Raw genomic sequence first — 24,006 nt, forward strand, 5'->3', positions numbered from 1 at the left:
GCATGTTCTTTCACAAATAGAGCTGAACCCCATCAAATGCAGAACGACTCTGTCACATACCTTGAATTGAGATTCCATCACCTCCAGATAAACCATCCAATCAGTAACACTTTGTCAACTAACCCATTTAACAGTTAATTCAGCACTCAAACACAAACCACAGGAATGCTCTATGGCAGCACATATTCTAGTCTATATCTGAAATGTACTACTCTCTGTAGGAGTCATTTAGTAGTGGATTAAGTATAGTTCAGCATTTGGATAAATATTATCAGCTACAGAACAAGGCTGCAAAATAAAACCAGATCTCTGTCTTTGACAGTATCCTATGAGTTCCAAAAAAATGGATACCTTTATTATTGAGGAATCAGATGAAGGTCCAAGGGCTTTTAGTGCAGGACAGATGTGTGTTCAGTAGTGATGTCTTCCAAAGTCAAATATCCTGCTGTCACTTATTGCTGATATTGGCCATTTGAGTGAGGAACAAAGGGTGCTGAAAACACCTGGAACCCTAGCCAAAGACAGCACCTTCAGGAGACTGCAGAGATGCATGGCAACAGGACCAGCCAATGTATATTGTATATAAATTACACATAAGTTTCCCATATACAGATTGGATACTGAACAGAAATAAAAATCTTTTGAGGAAACTGAGTTTTGCAAAAGTACAGCAAGCAAAGTGCAAAGTCTGAAATGTAGATTACAGCATAAAAAAGGATCCTTTATGGTCTTATTTGAAATCATGATATGAAATTAAAATAGTCAAAAGACTTGTATTTATATGGCACCTTATCACATCTCAAACCGCTTTACATACAATGAATTAGTTTAAAATGTAGTAACTGTTATGTCGGCAAATACAGCAGCCACTCTGTACAGCAAGATCCTACAGATAGCAATGAAATGAATGACTAATTAATCTATTCTGGCTGATGTTGGTTAAGGGAATAATAGTGGACAGGATATCAGAAGAGCTTCCTGCTCTTATTCAAATAGTAAACAATTTTACAACACCAAGTTATAGTCCAGCAATTTTATTTTAAATTCACAAGCTTTCGGAGATTTTCTCCTTCCTCAGGCAAATGTCCACATCATTCTTCAAATAGTGCATGGGACCTTTAGTATCTAATAAAAATCTGAACCACCAGAATAGGCGACAAGGCATTGATTTAACATCTCAGACAATGCAGCACTCCCTCCTACTGCACTGAGTGTCAGCCTGGATTGTGTGCTTATTTCCTGGAGTGTTAATTGAATCCACAACCTTCTCACTCAGGAGCAAGAGTGCGACCAACTGAGCCATGATCATCAAATCTTACTTTGTAGGGTCCACCTAATTAATAAAAACTTTCTTAATCAAATTGAGTTCATGCTGTTGAAAGTAACAAGATAAATTTTCAAATGAATTTTTATCTGTATGTTATTTGTAAGATAAAGACCTCTTGTAGATAAAATGAAAAAATATACTCCTTTCAGTCAAAATTCAATACAATATTTTATTAATATTTAAAACATAAAAGCAGTGAGGTTCAGACTCAGAAGCAGGGTGAAGTGTGGCTGATTGATAGGAGATTGGTGTTTGAAGTTTTCTTAAACAATATCACAAGTTCACTGTGACGTTATCCCCTGCTTCATTTGTGTATGTATCTCTCTTTGTTTTGGCCTAAACAGCATTGATAAGAATTCCTCTGGTTTCCATGTATACTGACCGTGTAGATGTGTCCATGAAGATTTGCCTTTTAGAAATTACGATGTTGCTACACAACAACCAGAGGATCTCTTACTCCCATATATTTAATAATAAACAATAATTAGCACAGTGATCCTCCCCTCCCCCATCCACAACTCAACTCCATCTCTACTCCTCAGCATCCTACCTTGATATACCTCCACTGGCTCTGTCTAAAGACCAGATTTTCTAAAGAAAAGTTACAGCTCAGTGCACATGGGGTCTGCAGGAGGTCAGTGCAATGCAGAGACATTACATCAATGCAAGTGTTGGGAGTGATTTAGACTCCAGAATTGGAGGTATAGTGCCGAAATTTGCAGATGATACCAAATTGGGGTGGGGGGGGGGTAAAGCAAACAATGTGGAGGACTGCACCAAAATAAAGGAAGACATAAACAAACTTGCAGAGTGGGTGGATAAACAGCAAATTAAATTCAATATAGTGAAGTGTGAGGTGGTTCATTTTGGTAGGAGGAATAAGGAAGCCACTTATTCCTTGGAAGGTAAGAAACTAAATGAGGTAGGAGAGCAAAGAGATTGGGAATACAGATATATAACTTGCTAAAGGTAGCAGCGCAAGTTGATAAGGCTATAAAGAGTGCAAAGTAGTGAGATTCATTTTTAGAGGAACGGAATACAAAAGCAGAGAGGAAACGTCAAATTTATATAGAACCTTGGTTAGGCTACACTTGGAGTAGTGTGTGAAGTTCTGCTCTCTCTACTACAAAAAGGATATTGAAGCACTAGAAAAAAAATACAGAAAAGATTTAATAAGGATGTTACCAGAATTGAGAAGAAAACAGCTATCAGGAAAGGTTGAGCAGGCTGCAGCTCTTCTCTGGAAAAGAGGGGTATTTAAAATTATGGAGGGGTTTGATAGGGTGGACATGAAGAAATTGTTTCCAGTTGTGGGTGAGCCCAGAACAACTAAGCATAAATATAAGATAGCCAATAACAGATCAAATAAAACAGAGGAATTTCTTTACACAGAGCATGGTGAAAATGTGGAACTCGTTGCCACATGGAGTGATTGAGCAGATAGCAATGACATATTCAAGGGGAGGTTTGATGCATACATGAGGGTAAAGGGAATAAAGGGATGGGAAGCAGCATGGAAAGAGGCAATTAGAGTGGGAAGAGGGTTGTTTGGAGTATAAACACTGCCATGGACCAGTTGGGTCGAATGGCATGTTTCTGTGCCACTTGGAAATATATTGCCATTCCTTCATCGTTGCTGGGTCAAAATTCTGGAACTCCCTACCTAACAGCACTGTGGGAGAACCTTCACCACACGGACTGCAGCGGTTCAAGAAGACGGCTCACCACCACCTTCTCAAGGGCAATTAGGGATGGGCAATAAATGCTGGCCTTGCCAGCGACACCCACATCCCATGAACGAATAAAAAAAAGATTCAATGTAATTCTATGTCTAACCTTGTCACCCTTCTTCCACCACCAGGGGCAGCATTAGGACTCTGCAACCGGCCTCAGTAGATCCTGTGATAAGTTTAACTATTGATGTTAGGGGCCCCCAGACCGAATCTTTGTGCAGGGCCCCCAAAAGGCAAAAGCCTTTCCTGCATACCAATCCCAACAAAAAAATAAACAGGGCAACGGCATAATCCACCACAGGCCTGAAACTCAAGGGGCTGGAGGATTACTCAGCTCCTAACATCACGCGTCCATTCATTTAATGAGTCAGCAACTGTGGATCTTTGGATGTAGTATCTTAACCAGTTGCAATTACGTGTCAGTGTGGCCCGGGGGTATGATATACTACAAATTAGTGCATAGAAAAGCCCGGTAATGTTAATCAACCCCCACCATCTCCAATTGACACAAGAAAATCACTTCCAGGTAGAAACTAAACAAGCTAAAATAAAATATGTACAGGTGTAAACAGAGAGGAATAGAGAAAAGTGAAATACAGGCTAGAATCTAATCAAGGGGTTCAGGTGGTTTATACTTGGAACAACAGATAGCCTGGAGCGAGTTACAGTGTAGAATCTGATTGAGGTGTTCTGATGATGTATAGATAGAAAAATGGCTATACAGGAATGAGTTATATGCTGGAATCTAATTGAAAGGTTTGGATGATGGTATGAATTGTTGTTTTCTCATCATTATCCAAAGCAGCAGGACATTTGAAGTTGATTTTGAGATTCACGGGCAGGAATGTATTATTTTATGTAATATAGATGTCATTTCATTGAAAGGTTTAAACTTCAATTTGTGCTGATGGTTGGGGCTAGCATCAAGGATGGCAGCTATCCAACCTCTTCACATAACTAATGAATGGTGATGCCAACAGAAGTGTATTTATGTCCCATGACATTGTCAAAAGGGGGTATTTGCCGAGATAGATTTCATCATGGTGTACCAAAATCAGTAAGCCCATACACTGAAGCAATTGGAAATTCTCATTTCACCTGTCTCACCAAAACCTTTAAGTCTGTGTGCCGTGTCCCCTCTCAGCATGAGTCTGTCCATTTCAGTATCACTGTGCTTCAATATATGAACAACTCTCAGCTAATCACTATGTCATAAGTTACTTCATCTTCTCTCTTACTCTTTTCAATCTTGATGTTGTCCTGCACTATGGACTTTAGCCCTGCATCAAGATTTCGTAATTTAAGGAAAACCATGCCGAAGACTCTTGTCAAATGTTTAGACTTCTCTTCCCCTCTTTTCCATGGTCATGTACTGTCATGATTTGGAGTAGCTAACTTAGATGGAACACTGTGTGTGGCAGGTGGGGGAGGGGGAAAGGGAAGGAGGCCCCAGTAATATGGGAACACATTCTAAATACATTGAACAAAGTTACTCTCCTGCCAGGTACTGGGTAAATGTACTACCCAGTGTGGTTGGGATCAAAATCCAATTCCTGGTCTGTGTTGAGTTAGTTGATCTCAGCCAGGGGTCAGTAGGGGTGCTATACCTGGTCTCCGTGCCCTGAGCTTGGAAGGAGAAAGGATATCGGCCATGATTCCCACTCCAGATTGTTATCTAGTGACTCTTTCTAGAAACTGTAGCTGCAATGCTCTCCACATTCAAATAGCTGATTAACACTCACAGGTGAAGAATACACACTTAGGCTAAGTGCTGAAAGTTTGTTGGTGTCTCAGCCAGAGGTAACATTTTTAGGAGAGGAGAAAATTGGGCAAAAGAAGATATTAATCTGGCTAGCAGAGGAGAGGTTTTAATTCTTATTAACTATGATGTCATTTTTTGCATCCTTCCATATCATTGCTGAATGGCCTGAACAGTCTCACCGTGATTGAAAGATCTATTTTAAATTTACGGTTGATTCTGCACTGCCCGAATCTTCCATTCGAGAGCAGAAACTTTGTGGCTCCTGACTGATTTAATGAGACACCTCGATGGTGTTGGTGAGTGGAAGGAAGCATCACAAGGGTACTCCATCTCATGCTCTGTCCTAACAGATTAACTTTAATGCATTGAGTGCAGGCAGCATTTAGGCTTTAGTAAGCCTGTCTTATTACTACTGAGCATGTAAAGACACAAGAGCACCTTCGGGCTCCTGCTCTCTGTCCTGTCTAGTTACCACTATGGGGGATCCTATTTAAACACTTATTTTCTTGGAAAACTTAGGTGAAGGGCCAAGGCCCATATTTCAGGATACCAGAAAGGCTGGAAGGAGTAGACAAGATGACAAAATAGATAAAGGTATGATTAGTGACACCAAACTTGGGTTGTTACAGCCTGAGGATTGCAGAAGGAAGGAAAGACAGAAGGAGGTAAGGAATTCCAATTTTCAGATCCTGGGAAAGAGTGAATGAGAGTACAAGGTGGTGTAATGAATTTTGATTTCAATGGAGCGAGGATACAGGAAGGAGGAACACAATTGATCCTATAGGTATAAGTATAACACTTAAATTGGAGACTTGGAATCCTCAAACCTCCCCAGTCCAACTCAAAACTGAAAAATAAAGGCTTGTCAATTTTGTCCAATCACACAACCGCCTTTAGGATCAACTTCAGTAAAATCTAATCACATGAAGAAACCATGTGTTTTTACAGTGGGTTCCTGATCTCAGCTAGATGGTCATAGATACTAACTGGAGAGTGGGTGATGTCCCCCAGGATGGGGAGTAGGGGAAGGGCAATAGCTGAATGAATCACTGTTGAGTTGAACTGATCTATTCCCCAGTGACTGGCTACACAACCTGGGAGTGGGACACCCAACAATGCTCTCTTACCTGCAAAAGAGTTTATAGTGGGTGGAGCAGGGGGGATGGGTTCAAATGTGATCTGACAAAAGCACGAGATTGTTCACATATAGTTGTAACAGCAGATATTTCAACAACAACAACTTACATTTATATAGCACCTTTAACATAGTAAAACATCCCCAGGTGCTTCACAGGAGTGATTTTCAAACAAAACTTGACACCGAGGCACATACGGAGATATTAAGACAGGTGACCAAAAGCTTAGTCAAAGGGGTAGGTTTTAAGGAGCAGAGAGACATAGAGATGCAGAGAGGTTTATGGAGGGAATTCCAGAGCTTAAGGCCTAGGTAGCTGAAGGCACAGCTGCCAATGGTGGAGCGATTAAAATCAGGCATGTGCAAGAAACAAGAACTGGAGGAGCGCAGAGATCTTGGGATGGTGTGGGGGGGGTGCTGTAGGGCTGAAGGAGGTTATGGAGATAGGGAGGGGTGAGGCCATGAAGGGATTCGAAAACAAGGATGAGAATTTTAAAATTGAGGCATTCCGGACTGGGAGCCAATGTAGGTCAGCGAGCACAAGGGCGATGGGTGAATGACGCTTGGTGTGAGTTAGGATACGGCCAGCAGAGTTTTGGATGAGCTCAAGTTTATGGAGGGTGAAAAACGGGACAGCATTGGAATACAACTCGAACACAATTAAGGGATATTACAGCTTGAACCAGGTATAGCCTGAGTGGAACTAGGTGTGAATTTCTAAATTCCCACCTATTTTGCTTCAGATGTTGAGTGCGTAAAACGGGCATTGAAAGATCTTCAATGGAAAGGAAAATCAGGCAGGATGTATAACGGGCAACAGATGTGCTACTGCCTATTTTACACCCCGCTGAAGTTGAATGTTCTGCCCATAGTAGGTATCTGTAAATGTACATTTGAGACCTTGCTGGGTGTTGTGTGTATTTGAGGGGAGGTGGCAATTTTTTGAGAGTGTACTGGTGGCAGGGAAACCACACCGACCCACCAGCATGTATTCCAAACATTCCCTCCATGTATGTGCATCTACAGTGCCCATCTGTATGTGCCTGTAGTGTTTAGTGATGCATATCTATATCCTTCTATGGTTCATGTGTGTCAGTGTATAACTGTATATCTGTCTATAGTGCATACTTCTATGTGTATTTAGAGTGTGCATCTGTAGGTGTCCGCGCAGTGCGTATCTGTATGTGTGCACACAAGTACATATAAACATCCGTAAATAGGGGGGTGCCGCCAGAAGACTGGACAATTGCAAATGTTACATCCTTGTTCAAAAAAGGGTGTAAGGATAAACCCAGCAACACTAGTCCAGTCAGCTTAGCCTCAGTGGTGGGGCAACTTTTAGAAACGATAATCCGGGACAGAATTAGCAGTCACTTGGACGAGTGTGGATTGATTAGGGAAAGGCGACAGAGAGTAGGGATAATGGGAAGGTACTCACATTGGCAGGATGTGACTAGTGGAGTCCCGCAGGGATCTGTCTTGGGGCCTCAATTATTCACAATATTTATTAACGACTTAGATGAAGGCATAGAAAGTCTCATATCTAAGTTTGCCGATGACGCAAAGATTGGTGGCATTGTAAGCAGTGTAGATGAAAACATAAAATTACAAAGCGATATTGATAGATTAGGTGAATGGGCAAAACTGTGGCAAATGGAATTCAATGTAGATAAATGTGAGGTCATCCACTTTGGATCAAAAAAGGATAGAACAGGGTACTTTCTAAATGGTAAAACGTTAAAAACAGTGGATGTCCAAAGGGACCTAGGGGTTCAGGTACATAGATCATTGAAAGTGTCATGAACAGTTGCAGAAAATAATCAATAAGGCTAATGGAATGCTGGCCTTTATATCTAGAGGACTAGAGTACAAGGGGGCAGAAGTTATGCTGCAGCTATACAAAACCCTGGTTAGACCGCACCTGGAGTACTGTGAGCAGTTCTGGACACCGCACCTTCGGAAGGACATATTGGCCTTGGCCTTGGGTTTACTAGAATGATACCTGGACTTCAAGGGTTAAGTTATGAGGAGAGATTACACAAATTGGGGTTGTATTCTCTCGAGTTTAGAAGGTTAAGGGGTGATCTGATCGAAGTTTATAAGATATTAAGGGGAACGCATAGGGTGGATAGAAAGAAACTATTTCCGCTGGTTGGGGATTTTAGGAGTAGGGGGCATAGTCTAAAAATTAGAGCCAGATCTTTCAGGAGTGAGATTAGAAAACATTTATAAGCACAAAGGGCGGTAGAAGTTTGGAACTCTCTTCCGCAAACGGCAATTGATACTAGCTCAATTGCTAAATTTAAATCTGAGATAGATAGCTTTTTGGCAATCAAAGGTATTAAGGGATATGGGCCAAAGGCAGGTATATGGAGTTAGACAACAGATCAGCCATGATCTTATCAAATGGCAGAGCAGGCACGAGTGGCTGAATGGCCTACTCCTGTTCCTATGTTCCGGAGAACGAGGAGAGGCAATATAAACTAGAGGGCACAATTCTAAAAGGGGTACAGGAACAGAGTGATCTGGGGGTATATGTGCACAAATCGCTGAAGGTGGCAGGGCACATTGAGAAAGCTGTTAAAAAAGCATACGGGATTGTGGGCTTTATAAATAGAGGCATAATGTACAAAAACATGGAAGTCATGAAGAATCTTCATAAAACACTGGTTCGGTCACAACTGGAGTATTGTGCCAAGTTCTGGGCACCGCACTTTAGGAAAGATGTGAAGGCCTTAGAGAGGGTGCAGAAGTGATTTATCAGAATGATTCCAGGGATGAGGGACATTAGTTACGTGGATAGATTGGAGAAACTGGAGTTGTTCTCCTTGGAACAGAGATGATTGCGAGGAGATTAGATAGAGGTATTCAAAATCATGAAGGATCTAGCTAGAGTAGATAGAGAGAAACTGTTCTCATTGGCGGAAGGGTCAAGAACCAGAGGACATAGATTTATGGTGATTAAGGTGAACCAAAGGTGACATGAGGAAAAACATTTTGACACAGCGAGTGGTTGGGATCTGGAATGCACTGCCGGAGAGGGTGGTGGAGGCAGATTCAATCATGGCCTTCAAAAGGGAACTGGATAAGTACTTGACAGGAAAAAATTTGCAGGGCTATGGGGGTAGGGCGGGGGAGTGGGACTAGCTGGATTGCTCTTGCATAGAGCTGGTGCGGACTCGACGGGCCAAATGGCCCTCTTCTGTGCCGTAACCTTTCTACAATTCTATATCTCGATATAGTATCTTTGCATGGTTGTGTGCGGCAATGCACTGCATCTGTACGTGCATGCAACAGGTCTCTCCACATCTGCTACCTTAAACCAGCTGTGTTTGGAAGGGGTGTTTCATTAGTTGTTTTTGATCCACTTAATCTTTGTCATTCAGCCAATCAAACCCTTCTCCAGCCTTGGAACAAATGGATCCATTAGCATCTAATCGTATCAGGACAGGAAGCAGAGGAGCGTGAAAACCCTTTCAAACCTTTTACTAATCAAGATTTTTCAAAATAAGCTTTTATCCGAAACTGATTCAGAGAGCAGACAGTATCCATGCAGTGCACGTATTCTGGCTACATTTCAAAACCCATCTCGGACACTATCTCCGTAAATTAAACATGGCTGAAGTGTGCACATATCACTGTTTTAAAGAATCTCATTTTTGTTGCACTGTCTAAAAACATTCGAAATGGGCATATTTTCTCAGGCCTCTCCAGCCGAGAGATTCTCAGTCTATTTTTAACCCACTTTATAAAATGTAGACTTTGCGACTTGAGTATGATTTTTTTTTAAACAGAGAGAGAGGTACTCGCTGGAATCCTTTACCAAGTATAGTAACTGAAATAGCTATCCCATTGGCAATGTCTCCAGGTACCTTCACTGTCCTGTGCCAAATTCTGTGGCTTTTTTCTTTCTTTATCCTCACAACACTGGCTCCTTCACAGCATGTGTTGACAGGAGGCTGGTCTATATCTTCAAGGATGGGGAAAGAGGATTTTTGCCCTCTCTGTTCTTGATCCTTCATCATCCCTCTCATCATCTTTAATGCCTTTCAGATTTTGAAATCCTGATTGGATGTCCCAATGCTGCTACTCAGACAATATTGTTATGTACACTGTCATTTCATTGATCCTGTTTGTTCAATTTTCTTATGTTGCCTGCATGTTATTTTGTTACAACAAATTTGTTCTGTTGGATACTGTCAAGCTTCTCAGATAATCAAGCATGAAAAAAAGATTAAAACTGCAAGTGCTGGAGATTAGAATTGAAAATAGAAAATGCTGGAAATACACTACAGATAGGTCAGAATCTTGGAGAAAAGGTGAGCATTGTATACAGAGACCCTCTGTCAGACATCCAGTATCCTTCTCGATTATGCCACATTAGATATTTGTTATTGATTTATTGAGCTTACTGGTCAGAAAAGAGGACACAAGCAATTGCACAGATCCTCTTACCAACTGAGCAATCAAACTAACCTCACCAGCTACGTTCATCTCAGCTCCAAGTTCATGCAATGGGTACTGTGGCAAGCAGACTACAAGATCCACAGCTGGGTGGAATCAATTAGATGGTTTACACCAGCCTGAAAGCACTCAAGAAAGGTCTTATGTTTTCATTGGTGTACTGAAAAGTTTTGTAGACACAGTTCTTTTATTACTAGGAACCCCGGGTATGGGGGCCAAGGTCAATTATATAGGTTGAAAAAGAGAAAGAAAGATGCTGTGTTAAATAAAGTAGTGATTAGGTGACACCAAGCTTAGATTTTAAAAGTCTATTGATTGTAGGAGGAAGGGAAAACAGAGCGCCAATAAGGTCCACCATTTACAGTTCCTTAAAACAATGAATGAGAGTAGAAGATGGTGCAATGGGTCTTGATTCCATCACAGTGAGGATGCAGGGAGGAGGCAGTGTATGTAGGACTAGACATCTGGAGCATAGGAGGAACAAAAGAGGAAAGTTCAGAGGAGCACTGATCATAGTAGTATCAGTAAACAGAGCAAGAGAGAGAGAGAGAGAGACACACACACACAACAAAGGTTGCAACAGAGAGGCTTGATGGACAAGATGACTTGTTTTTCTGTATGACATTGAGGAAATAGAAAGAAGAATTAATCAGTTTCAAAGTGTGAAATTAAACAGCGGTCCACCAGGAAGTTATTTCAGTGAATAACATGAGGGTTATCAGCAGCCTCCACTGCAGCTGCAAGATCAAGCCCTTGCTGGAAGGTGCACACCTTCAAATATCCAAGTCCACTGGACTAAAATTAAAGAAACAACTCCCATTCTGACTGAGTCTTGCATAAAACCAGGACTGATGACATTCCCTGCACCCCATGAGTTTGAGGCATTTCATATTGTCTTAAATAATGAAAATCCTCATCTATCTACAACATGTTCTGAAAGGCAATGAAGGTCACAGTCTCAAACTAGTTTGTAAAGATCAACTCCTGCCCATCGGGGGCCTTTGTAAGCAATTTCAGCGCCAGAAGCCCAATCCTATCTGGATAGTCTGCCAATACCTTTTGGATTCCAGGCCAATATATAGCATCTTGGCCCTGCAACTATACCTAGGAGGAAAAAAAACAATTTCTCCCCCTCAGAATCGCCCCGCCATCTCTCTGTATTATACCATTTAAAACAGAAACCAAAATTTAATCTTTGCTTTTCTTTTATACTTTCTTGGACTGAATGGCAGAGTCTGGGCTAGCTGGCCACCTTCAACATACACTGCATTTCTGTAAGTTGATCATTCCTTGCATACCTCACCAGGCAAGTCCAGGCCAATTGAGGTGAACCCCAGCAACATACATACAAATCATAGTCTGGACATTAACTAGGCTAACCTTAATAAGACCAACTACCAATCAATTGCGTCCCAATTGCCAAAGACCATCTGAACATTATTTTGCTAATCTCTGCTGTATTTCTTGTCAAAATATTTCCAAAGGTTGTTGGGGTGAAGTGGAGGCTGGATTGGTATATAAACTAAGGATAGATTGGTAAGTATGTTTATAATTTACATAGATCACATTACAACAAAAACTTATCTTTCAATCAAAGATTGAGAAATGAGGAAGAGGGGTTGCAGCTAAAATGAGCAGGCAAAGTAAATATGAAATGTCCTTCCCCCACCCCCACATCCCCCAATCAGAGTTTTTGCGTTGCAAGTCTCATCACCTGAGCAGTTGAAGTTCAGAAAGGTTTGAAGCAGCTCCAAGGTCCCTGTGCTACAGAGAACCAACTGCTTCATAATCCTCAGTCTTTTTAATTGTCTGTTTGGAGGTGGCCCTAGTTTTGCATTTAAACTGTGGCTTTTCCTCACATCTCAAAAGATAGAGGCTCTCATCATCTTGTTTCTTTTCAATTCTTTCTTGCATTTGGAAAATGGAAGATAGAAGATAGAAGAGGGAGAGGGAGGGATGAGTTGTGTGTTCCTCCCTCTTTCAAGCCTTTTACATACTGAGGGAATGGCTGTACGAAAAAGAAAGAAAAGGCTGTAGATAGACCCTGGCCCATCAGGAACACCCATTCTTCAGCCTCCTTTGTAGCAAAGGAAAAGTCATCTTCCATTTCTCTTTTTTTTTCTTTTTTCTTTTTTTAAAACGCAAGTTTGCTGAACTTAATACTGAAACCTTCCTTGCTGGCCACTATCATAGTTTTATTTATACTCTCCCAAAGACACTTCGTATATGGGGAGTCTGTACGTGTCAGGAGAAGATTTAGATATCATTAAGTAGGCCAGGCGACACTCAGAATTCTCTCACTTTTTCATGGCTGTCAAACCTTGTAGTAGATGTTTGCAGGGCTCTGTGGAGGCATCTCTTGAACAATATATACTGGATGGCCGTAGTCACCGCTAACTTTTTCATAGTGAGGACAGTAGTTGTTATCATTAGTCCTCAGCGGGATTATGATGTCACTGGGTTCTGAGCCACTATTTCCACTGCACTTTGGGCTGGCCAGTGTGTTGAGGGAAAGGACTGCTGACCTCTGCTGGGAACTCTTCCTGTGTCGCTTTCTAAACTTTATTAAGAGGACCACGAGGAAAATTATGATGAGGATAAAGATGATGCAGCCTGCTCCGATCGCAGCGAAAAGTGCCATTTTGGAGCCAAAGATTCCTTCGTTGTTGTTCAGCTTGCCTTTAATCTGACTATCAGTACCTGTGGAAAGGGAAGAGGGAAATGAGTGAGCTTTCAGATTCCGAGCAGTGTTTAAGTTCAACTCAACAGGTTCCGTTAAACTAATTAGCATAATATCATCAATAAAAAATAAGATTAGCCAAACTGCCCGTTAGTTTTGGACTTCTTGAGGAGGGGGTGATGGCATAAATGTCAAGGATACGAGGTTATGGATCTCTACTCACTACTGGATCATTTTGGCAAGGGGAGGGCTCCGTCCTCTTCAGATATTTTTCTTTTTGTTTCCCCGAGTTCCCTGCACAGTAGGTGCACGTTGTTGGTGACCCTGCAGGTGAGCATGAGTTGGTCACTCTGTATGAGCGCAGTGTTGGGCACAATGTTGCCTTCACTAGCACCATACGGAGCTGCACGACACCAGAAGACCCAATGGTGAATTTTCCGTCCTTTGCTATGGGAGTGTGGCTGGCTTACACCTGGCTCAAGACTCCAGATGTGGCTCCGATAGGAAACTCAGCAAGGGGAGGGTGTGGACAGTATACTGGTGCTCTAACATGTGGTCCTAACCTGCCAACTTCGTTGAATATTTTTGATCCAGCTGACTTCATTACATCTAGTAACACGTCACGCATTAATAGCAGCTCATTATGAAGTAGAAAACCTGAAATCGGTAAGACTTGTATTCTTTTCTTCCTCTTTAAAAATCTTTGCACAATGCAACATCACTGCTTACAACACTGTATTAGAAGGCACCTATTTTTAGGTGCCCCAAAAAGCATATAAATGCACAAAGCCCGAGAGTGGTAAGATTATTCTAATACAGCTGAGCTGGCCTGAAGTTAGGAGGAATTATTAAATGTTGCTGCTGAGTTGTTGGGATGGAGGTACCCAGGAGAAATCAGACAGCTTTCTATGGTGGTGGGGGGGGGCGAAGAATTAGCAGCATCACTCATACTGGCCATGCAACAGCCAGACAGCATCAGAACAGGGAGGGAGACCAGCGAACATGTTGAGAGTGTGGCATCAAACTGCATCACACACAAAAAGACAACTGAAGAATGATTTATCGAGCACTGCTGGCAAAGGTCTGGGTCTCTTTATTATAGTCTCAGAGGGGCATTGGTACACAAAACAAAACTCAAGTAAGCAGGAAAAAAATAAGTTCCAGTACAGCAAAGAAAAAGAGAGAAGTTATTAAAAAAAAGAAAATCTAAACTATATCCAAGAAAATCTGTGAGGAGTAATTTTAAATTAGTTCAGTATAATGTGCGAGACAGAGATGTGAGCTAAATAACAACACATAGACAATGCTGATGTCGAAGCGCTTTTAATTTTAATTATCATTTGTCTCTGGAATTTTCCTCCTTTAGATTCTGTTACTACCATCGACTTGTTTAATGTCGAGTAAGCAGGGTGCTGCTGAATCAATACCTGGAACAATCTGTTGGTAAGGAAGCTTTCAATCTGCTACACTGTTTCCTCCAAATCAGATCCCAAGGGATCTAACTCCTGCCAAGATGGAAACTAGTCTGACTCAATCCATATCTGACATTATCATCGCACAACAGTCATCTGTTTTGCTTTGAATGCGAGTAAAATGGATCAATCCTGAGTTTGATTCAACCCTGCCTTGTAAATGGTTCATTAAGAGACTCTCAGATTAGCTTCAATGCCCGGTCTGTGCTGAGCAAAGTGGTCGTACCCTGGGTGGCAGTTAGGGTTCTACAATTGGTCTCAATGCTGTTGGGTTAGGGACAGGAAAAAAATAAATCAACCAGGATTCTTGCTCCTGATCGCCATTGAGTAACCCCTGCTGAAAAGCACGTGTATGTGGTCTTTGGGGGAGACGAGAATCAGGCTCGGCTCTGAGGCTCCCCACACCATGTTTGAATAGCCTGCTGACACTCACTACCTAGATTCACACACCAAGAACAGCCATATGGATAAAACCACCTGAAGGATGATTTATAGAGCAATGGTGGCAAAGACCTGGATGATGCCCATGATGCATTTGAGCAGTACAGTACAGTACAGCTATTACTCAGTACAGCTATTACTCAGTAGCTCAGCTTACTGGTGGCTGAGCCTTCAGTCACTTCGGGACAGGTTTTCATTTTACTGCCCGAGCATTGAGCATTGAACATCGCTGGGTGGAGCGCAAAAAAAAAATTTTGCAGAGAGGATCGCATGTCCCTAACATAAATTCCCTGATAGTCCTTCCATTGAAATTAACGGATGGAAAACCTGGCAGGTTCTGTAAGGGGTACCTTTACCTGGTGAGAACTTGCCGCCAGATTTTCCTTTCTGCGCTCAGTCTAGGCAATGCCTAACGTCCAGGTGGCAAAGATGAAAACTGACACTCTTAGATCTACTCTCTGGAACTCCCTTCCGAAACTCTACTGCCTCTGCATTTCCTAAAAACCTTCTCTAGACCCATCGCTTTGACCAAGCTTTCAGTCACCTCTCCTAAATTTCACACTGTGCTTCAACAACTATTTAAAATTTGTTTTTCTTTAATGTGCCGTGGGACATTTTTCTCTATTAAAGGCACTATTTAAATATAAGTTATTGTTGTCGTCATTGTACTGAAGTGGTCACCAAGCTGTTTTTTTAAAATAGAAGGCTTGGGGGAGATCTTATTGAAATTTTTACGGTATAGATAAATTTAATTTAATGGTATAGATAAACTGATTTTGAATGAATTGTTTGACATAATCACAAACTCTATAACCAGGGGCACAGGCTCAAGATCAGAAGAGGGAAGGTGAACAGACAGTTTAGATTTAACTACTTCATACAGAGGGTGATGAATGTGTGCAACAGGCTGCCCAGGAAGACTGCCTTCCTGTACCCTGATCCAACTCTCAACCTCCCCCACAGGCAATCCCTGGGACAGTGACAGACTCTGTTCTGATTCAGACTGTGTGGAAGGGGGCAGACCCAGTTAAGAAAATGGATGGATTCGCAAAGACTTCAGAGAAAGAAGGAGGGAACAGCATTTTCTTCTCAAAGTTATTTCTTTTTGTGTCAGTTTTGTTTTCATTAAGGTGAAGGATGTTACTGCTGGGGAATAGGAACACATTCCACTTGGTGCCTCAGAGTAAAGTTCGTCTAACACCCCAGCAAGCACTCCCAGCTCAGGTTAGTTGCAGAGTAAAACTCCCTCCACTTTGCCCCAACACTGAACCTCAGCCCCAACTTCAGAAGAGCACTCCTCTGTACCAGTATGACATTTTTCCCCATTTCTCACACCAGGCATCCTGTGGTCCCTCAGTGAAATTGACAACTTAGCCCTGACTTGTACTGAAATAGGACAAATTTTCTGCTTAGGCTTATGCCTTCAGGGAACTGGATTAGGAATGCCTAGATTCATTTAACGTAGAATCTACCAAGCCAACAACGGAGACTTTAGGGACAATTTTCTGAATTCACGCTAACCTCACCCACTAGAAACGCATACTGAAAAATTGGATGTGTGCTTCATACAATTCCAGGACCATTTAAATTAATGGTTAGAGGCTTTCTGCCAGGAGCATGAAGTCAGAAAATTACTCCTTTTAATCCCATCAGTCGGGGTTGCATATAAACCCAGGATCCAGAGGCAAAAGTTTAATCTATTTACCACCCCTCTTCCCACCACCATGGCATCATCTTAAAATCTTTACCCTCAGGAAGCAGAATTATGGAAAGACATCCCAGCAAGTCCTTCCTTCCTCACCTGTGTTCCCAGATTTCTCTTCTGAAGATGGCTCTTTCCAGAGGGAGATAACGCTCTTCACTGTGTTGTCCTGGCCTTTCCCCGGCGCTCTTGTAGGATTCTGTTCTTTCAGTGGCGGTCTTGTATTTGGATCTGGATGGAAAGGAAGTGGAAATTACTGACTGCACCAGCTGTTTGGTACTCCAGTGTCTCGATCAGTGCAGAGTTGTTGGTTAACATCAAGGTGTCAAACGTAAAGGCTATGAGGTAGTTGCACATGGCATCAGTGCCGGGCTACAGAGCAAGTATTGGGTGGGTATGAGCAACAAGCTTTTGATCCTGGCAATGCCATCCGAAGGAAAGGGTGGGAAATTTGGAAGGAATGTCTGCTGACCCTCACTGGGCAACTCGCGTTCACATCTTTTTAATTGGCCAGGAAGTTACCTGGTTGCACGAAGGAGTGAGAGTGGGGTCAAGGTCTAAAAAGGTGATGTAAGATTTGGGGATTTGGTGATGCAATAGTCTTTCATCATGACTTTCATCATAGCCTTTCAACTAGTCCAGATTGAAGGGCTGTATTAGTACCTTATAAACCGATAAGAGTGCCATCTAGGACAGGTAACCAGACCAGCACACTAATATGCACAACTTGATAGCATACTCTAGTAAGAACAACCTAACCTCCGTGATCCCAAAAGTATGGATATCCACATTTTCCAGACTCATGCACTTCACTCAGATTCTTACCTTCTCTACCTACCTTCCAAATGCATAGATCTAGTTTCAATATGTGTGCACTTTTGTGCCATGATACAACTATTTCCAAGCCTGCCCTGAACTTGAGCTGGAACAAACAACATTGGGGTCAATTTTAACTATTGGGCGGATTTTGGTGGGCTATGGGTGAGGCGCTCATGCCACCCGCCTGAAGTTCCTGCTGCGAGGTCAGCCATTTTGAGGGCTGGACTGCATTTTAATATCACAGGTAGTTCGCAGAATTCTGGAGGGTCTAACGCTGAGCAGAAGCGGAAATCACAGGGGATACGTGGACAAGCCTGAAGTTGGCCTGAAAATTTTTGTGGGGCCAGGAGGACCATGAATGGCCTCGACATCAAGGCAGCATTTGACTGAGTATGGCACCCAGGAGAACTAGCAAAACTGAGGTCAAAGGGGGTTAAGGGGAAACCTGTGGCTGGAGTCATACCTGACCCAAAATAAGATGGCACTGTTGTTGGAGTCCAATCTATGTTACTATGTTCCAATCATCACAGTCCTAAGACACCAGTGCAAGAGCTCCTCAGTGTGATGTCCTTGACCCAACCATTTTCAGCTGCTTCATCAATGACCTGCCCTCCATCATAACGGAGGAGTGGACTGATGGTTCTACAGTGTTCCTCTCCATTCACAATTCCTCCAATAATGAAGAATCCCATGCCAGCCTACGGCATTCAGGACAGCATCCAAGCTTGGCCTGACAAGTGATAGATAACGTTCAAGGTACCAGTGCCAGGTAATAACCATCTCTAATAAAGCTCAACCACCTCCACCTGACCTTCAATGGCACCACCATCACTGAGTCCCCTATCAACAATCTAGGGGTAACAATTGACCAGCCACATGAACACCATGGCTACAAAAGCAGGGCAGAGTCTGAGTACTTTGATAAGTGGCTCACCTTCTGACCCCTCAAAGTCTCTCCATCATCTACATGGCTCAAGTCAGGAGTTTGATTGAATACTCACCACTCAGCTGGATAGGTGCAGCTGCAACATTCAAGAAGCTCAACACCATCTAGTACAAAGCAGTTTGCTTGATTGGCATCTCTTTTACTGAACTCAATATCCATCCTCTCCACCACAATCACACTGTGGCTGCACAACGTATTACTTACATGTTGCACTGCAGCAACTCACCAAGCTAACTTCTACAGTACTTCCTCGCCCTGTGACATCTAACGCTGAGAAGAACAATAGCAGCAATATCACAGGAATATCACCACCTGCAAGTTACACACCACCCTGATCTGGATGTATATTTCACATTGTTCACCTGAGGAAGGGGGAAGCCTCCGAAAGCTTGTGAATTTAAAATAAAATTGCTGGACTATAACTTGGTGTTGTAAAATTGTTTACAATTGGATGTATATAGCTATTCTTTTATCATCGCTGGGTCAAAATTACTGGAATCCCCTGCCCAACACCATCACAGGGGCACCATCAGCACAAGGACTGTAGCAGTTCAAGCACCATCTCCTGAGAGTAACTAGGGATGAGCAATAAACAGCCTTGCCAACATCACAAGAACAAATATTAAAACAATTAGCAGTACTGGGTAGGGAAACTGGGGCAGTTCTGTGCTTTGGTAACACTAGAGAATGGACCTGGGCTTCGATAGCACTGCAGAATGGCCACGGGTTTTGGCAGTATTAGGGAAGGGGGGGGCGGGGGGGGGTCCTGAAGTCTGGCAGCACTGCAGTGAGGCTGCTGTGATTTGGAAGCACGGGTCAACCCTTTGATCTGGCATCACGATGAGGAAAACCTGGGAACTGGCAGAATGGAGGGGAGGTGGAATATGAGATTTGCTTCAATCGTAGTTTCTTGTATCTGGCAGCAGTGAGGGGCGGAGAGGGCACTGGGTGGGGACATCACAGCTACGGCAGCATTATTTTGTAACCTCCTAAGAAATTTCTGTAAACATTCCATTTTCAGTTTTGTTATTGGTTCTTGGAAGTTAATATCTGTCTCTGCCTGTGTGTGTTCTCTCTCTAATTAGAATGTTCACATTTTCTAACTACCAGCAATACACAGGTGATAATCAGGTAACAATTAGAGCCTTTTTATTTGCTTTCAATATTCAACTTTTTTTTCCCCAACTCAAATTAGGAAGGGAAAGAGGAAAGATGCTGTATATGTTACTGTCTTTTACCCTCAATTAAGTGCACTTTTAGCCAGGGTCACACTGTGCTACAATTGGCTTATGTACCCATGGGTTAATGAGGAGGAAAAGAAAATCAGGCACATTTTCTGCTCTTTTAATTAGTATCCAGCAACCCCCGTTGGAAAGTGCATTGGTGCGTATGGCTATTTGGGCGAGATGCTGGAGAGTGGCTAACACCAATGGAACCGCAGCCCGATAAGACGCAGTGCCTTCAGGGAGACACAAGACTTTCTTATAACTCATTCTCTGAGGGGCCACCAAACTCCGACTTCAGATCTCATTCTCGTTTGATTTGCTTTTGTAGCTGAACCCGTGACATGTCACTCTCAGTGTCAACGTGAACACTGGCATAACTGGAATGAAATCATACAAAGTCCTTTCTGGTACAGTGCGGGAGAGATTAAGCTGGGTATGTAGCAGGCAATGTAAAATCAGCCAGTTTAGATTCAGACTAAATGATTGAAATGGCATTTTAAAAGCACAGAGATATATAAAGACAGATTATATAACAACAACTTGCATTTATATAGCACCTTTAACGTAGTAAAACGTCCCAAAGAACTTCACAGGAGTGATTATCAAACAAAATTTGACACTGAGCCACATGAGGATATATTAAGACAGGTGACCAAAAGCTGGGTCAAAGAGGTAGATTTTAAGGAGCGTCTTAAAGGAGGAGAGAGAGGTAAAGAGGTGGAGAGGTTTAGGGAGGGAATTCCAGCGCTTAGGGCCTACGCAACTGAAGGCACGGCCGCCAATGGTGGAGCGATTAAAATCGGGGATGCACAAGAGGCAAGAATTGGAGGAGCTCAGAGATCTTGGCGGGTTGTCGAGCTGGAGGAAGTTACAGAGATAGGGAGGGGCGAGGCCATGGAGGGATTTGAAAACAACGATGGGAATTTTAAAATCGAGGTGATCCCAGACCAGGAGCCAATGTAGGTCTGCAAGCATTGGGACTTGGTGTGAGTTAGGTTATGGGCAGCAGAGTTTTGGATGAGCTCAAGTTCATGGAGGGTGGAAGACGGGAGGCCGGCCAGGAGAGCATTAGAATAGTCAAGTCTATAGTTAACAAAGGCACGGATGAGGGTTTCAGCAGCAGATGAGCTGAGGCAGGGGCGAAGGTGGGTGATGTTATGGAGGTGGAAGTAGGAGATCTTGGTGATGGAGTGGATATGTGGTCAGAAGCTCATCTCGGGGTCAAATAGGATGCCAAGGTTGCGAACGGTCTGGTTCAGCCTCAGTCAGCATTCACAATCATGGATAGGCAAATATACAAACAGAAATATAGAGACACAGCTATACACAGATGAGCAAGACAGAGGTGCACATGCAAATAGACAAAGAAATGTGCGGAGCAATACATATGCACAAACAAAGATTCCGCTTAATGAACTGCTGGGCATAGAATCAGTCACACAGACAGGTAAACAAAGACAATCAGACACACACAGACAAATGCACACAGGCATCCATAGGGTCCCAGATATCAGGTGCGTGCATCTACACGTGTGTACACAGATTGTTGCTCCAACAATGCTTCTGCACAGGATAACGGAGAGTTTTTGGAAACCCTAAAATCCTGCACAGAATAAAACCCTAACTACTCAGTTTCAGGACTCTATCCTGAATGTGTTGCAGGAGGGATCTCAGGCATTCCCCTTAGTTTAACTATCATGTCCTGGTACAATAACTCTTCAGTTAACAGATGCATTCCCAGCACACTTTCAAAAACACTACTGCAGTTGGGTACCTCAGAACTGTGAGTGGACTTGTTGTAGTTTTAACAGATCATGTTGCAGGCAGCTGTGATTTTAGTTGTACATTTCATGACCATACTATGGGGTTAGGACAGTAACTCACTGTTTACCTTGTCCAACTTTCATAACAATCTTCATGGATCGAGTCTTGCACACTCCACCATTTCTGTTCTCCAAGCCTTCGAGTGACCCATTGGAAGTAGCTGGAAGGAAGAACTCAACATTATTATCCCATTCAGCGATTAGGTATAAATCAAGACTAACATACGCAGGAGCTAATAGAGACTTACATTTCTATAGAGCCTAATCACATTGAAACATCTCAATGTGCTTCCCGTATAGTGAATTACTTTGAAATGTAGTGAAATGTTGCTATGTTTATAAGCAGCTATCCTATGCCAACAACTTTCCGCATACAGCAATGAGACAAATGACCAGCTGATCTATTTTTTGGTGGTATTGGTTGAGGGAGCAATTCGGACAGAAGACCTTCAGAGAAAAAGCAACAAATAGAGGAAGGGCACCTCAGAGACTGTGTTCACTCAGCTTACCCCCTTGTCCACCCATGACATTTAACCCCTCATTCATTATTGCTCATTGCTATACCGAAAATGTATCAACACTACAGTTCAAGATGTGATATTCAAACTCTCTGATTTCCTTATTGACCAGAATTCATTAAATACATTTGCTTTACAGTCACCAATAATTAACCACAAACAAGGCTACCTATTGATATGTTCTGTCTGTTACTGCTAACTGCATTTAAGTCAAAATTCAAGCTTGGCATCACCTCGATTTTAAAATTCCCATCATTATTTGCCATGTCTTCCATCTTACTGTTTTCAACCTCGTTGGTGTCCTTCACTGTGGGTTTCTCAATATGAAGCTTTTTTTTGCTCAACGCAGGAGCAATAACGTTGTCACCATGAGCGATTTCTCACGCCAGTAAGTTATTGTTCCCAGGTGTAGGTGACTGCATTGTGTAGCGATCCTGAGTGACTGGGGTATGGGAGGACGGGGTCTTGTCTCCTCCCACTGCTGGGGTGATGAGGGGGAAATTGGATAAATAAAGCAAAAACCATAAGGTTCTGGAGAGAGAGAAAGAGAGAAAGAGAGAGAGACAGAGAGAGAAGAGGAGAGAAAAGAGAGAGGAGAAAGAAGAGCGAGAGCAAAAGTGAGAGAGAAAAAAAAAGAGGAAGCACTAAAATGAGAGAGAACGCACACGAGAGCATGCATGTGCACAAGCACATGAGGGATGTGCTGTTGCAGTTACTAACCTGCATCATTGCTGCTGGTTATTAATACATGCACTCTGTTCTAAATATGTAAATGTGTTTGGAGTTTAGTCTGGGAGAAGTTGAAGGCCCTTGTATCTGGCGTTTATGCAGGTTTTATAATTGGTGTCCAGATAAAAATATCTTAAGGTGGCGAGGACAGATCAAGCCCAGCAGTTTTTTTTTCAAACTGGCCAATCACCTTTTGACTTACGAAGGAGCAACGGGTAGAAATTAGTCTTCTCCTCAAATCAAGGGGTCAAATGGAGGAGAGATACATATTTTGTCATGCAAAATTACTTTTTTAGATTTATCTCTATGTTTAAACTGTTATATCTGTTTAGACTGACATTTTACATATTTAATATGGATTACAAAATCTCTTTTCCTTCCCCCCTCCTGTATAGAAAGAGGACAAATTTCTGTTAAATTTCAAATACTGTACTTTGCTAAAGAGGATTAGTATCTGGCCAAACTATTAAGCTATTGCTTACTGAGAAGTGATAGTGATAGGGAGTGAGGGAGTGAGGGAGTGTGAGTGAGGTGCGAGGGATTGAGTGAGCGAGCGAGAGATGGGAAGTAAAAATGGTCCATTGGTAGGTTGTTTTAAAACAGTTGTTTGGATTTAAAATTTTAATTGTTGCTGTAAGACTGGCTTCAGTGCCACTTCACATAAATGGAGCAGAAACTGATTTTTAAATTGTTTAATCTGTTTAGGCTCATGTGGAGCATAAACACCAGTTGGGTCAAATGGCCTGTTTCTGTGCTGTTCATTTTATGTAATTCTATGTAAAGTTAAGCCTGATAACAATATTTCATCTGAGTTTGCTGTAGATCTAGTGAATGATATGGCAGGAAGGGGAGCTCGGAGGATTTCATAGAATCGTAGAATGGTTACAGCACAGAAGGAGGCCATTCGGCCCATCGAGCCCATACCGGCTCTTTGTAAGAGCAATCCAGTTAGTCCCATTCCCTTGCTCTCTCCCTGTAGCCCTGCAAATTTTTTCCCTTCAAGTAATTATCCAATTCCTTTTTGAGAGCCACGATTGAATCTCCTTCCACCACTCTTTCGGGCAGCGCATTCCAGATCATAACTACTCACTGCGTAAAAAAGTTTTTCCTCATGTCGGCTTTGGTTCTTTTGCCAATCACCTTAAATCCTCTAGTTCTCGACCCTCCCGCCAAAGGGAACAGTTTCTCTTTATTTACTTTATCTAAACCCTTCATGATTTTGAACACCT

General features: G+C 42.4%; 1 protein-coding gene across 1 annotated transcript in view; it reads right to left on the reverse strand.

Annotated features, from left to right (window-relative positions):
• Positions 1-1,482: 1,482 nt before the first annotated feature.
• Positions 1,483-24,006, reverse strand: part of efnb1 (ephrin-B1) — a 169,410-nt gene continuing 146,886 nt past the window's right edge. Inside the window, exons 3-5 of the mRNA XM_067997070.1 lie at positions 21,599-21,691; positions 16,816-16,947; positions 1,483-13,121 (exon numbers count right to left, since the gene is read on the reverse strand). Of these exons, the coding sequence (XP_067853171.1) occupies positions 12,736-13,121; positions 16,816-16,947; positions 21,599-21,691 (611 nt within the window). The 3' untranslated portion in view covers positions 1,483-12,735. The remainder of the gene's footprint in view (positions 13,122-16,815; positions 16,948-21,598; positions 21,692-24,006) is intronic.

This window comes from Heptranchias perlo, chromosome 15, assembly GCF_035084215.1.
Source record: "Heptranchias perlo isolate sHepPer1 chromosome 15, sHepPer1.hap1, whole genome shotgun sequence".
In the NCBI taxonomy this organism is placed as follows: domain Eukaryota; kingdom Metazoa; phylum Chordata; class Chondrichthyes; order Hexanchiformes; family Hexanchidae; genus Heptranchias; species Heptranchias perlo.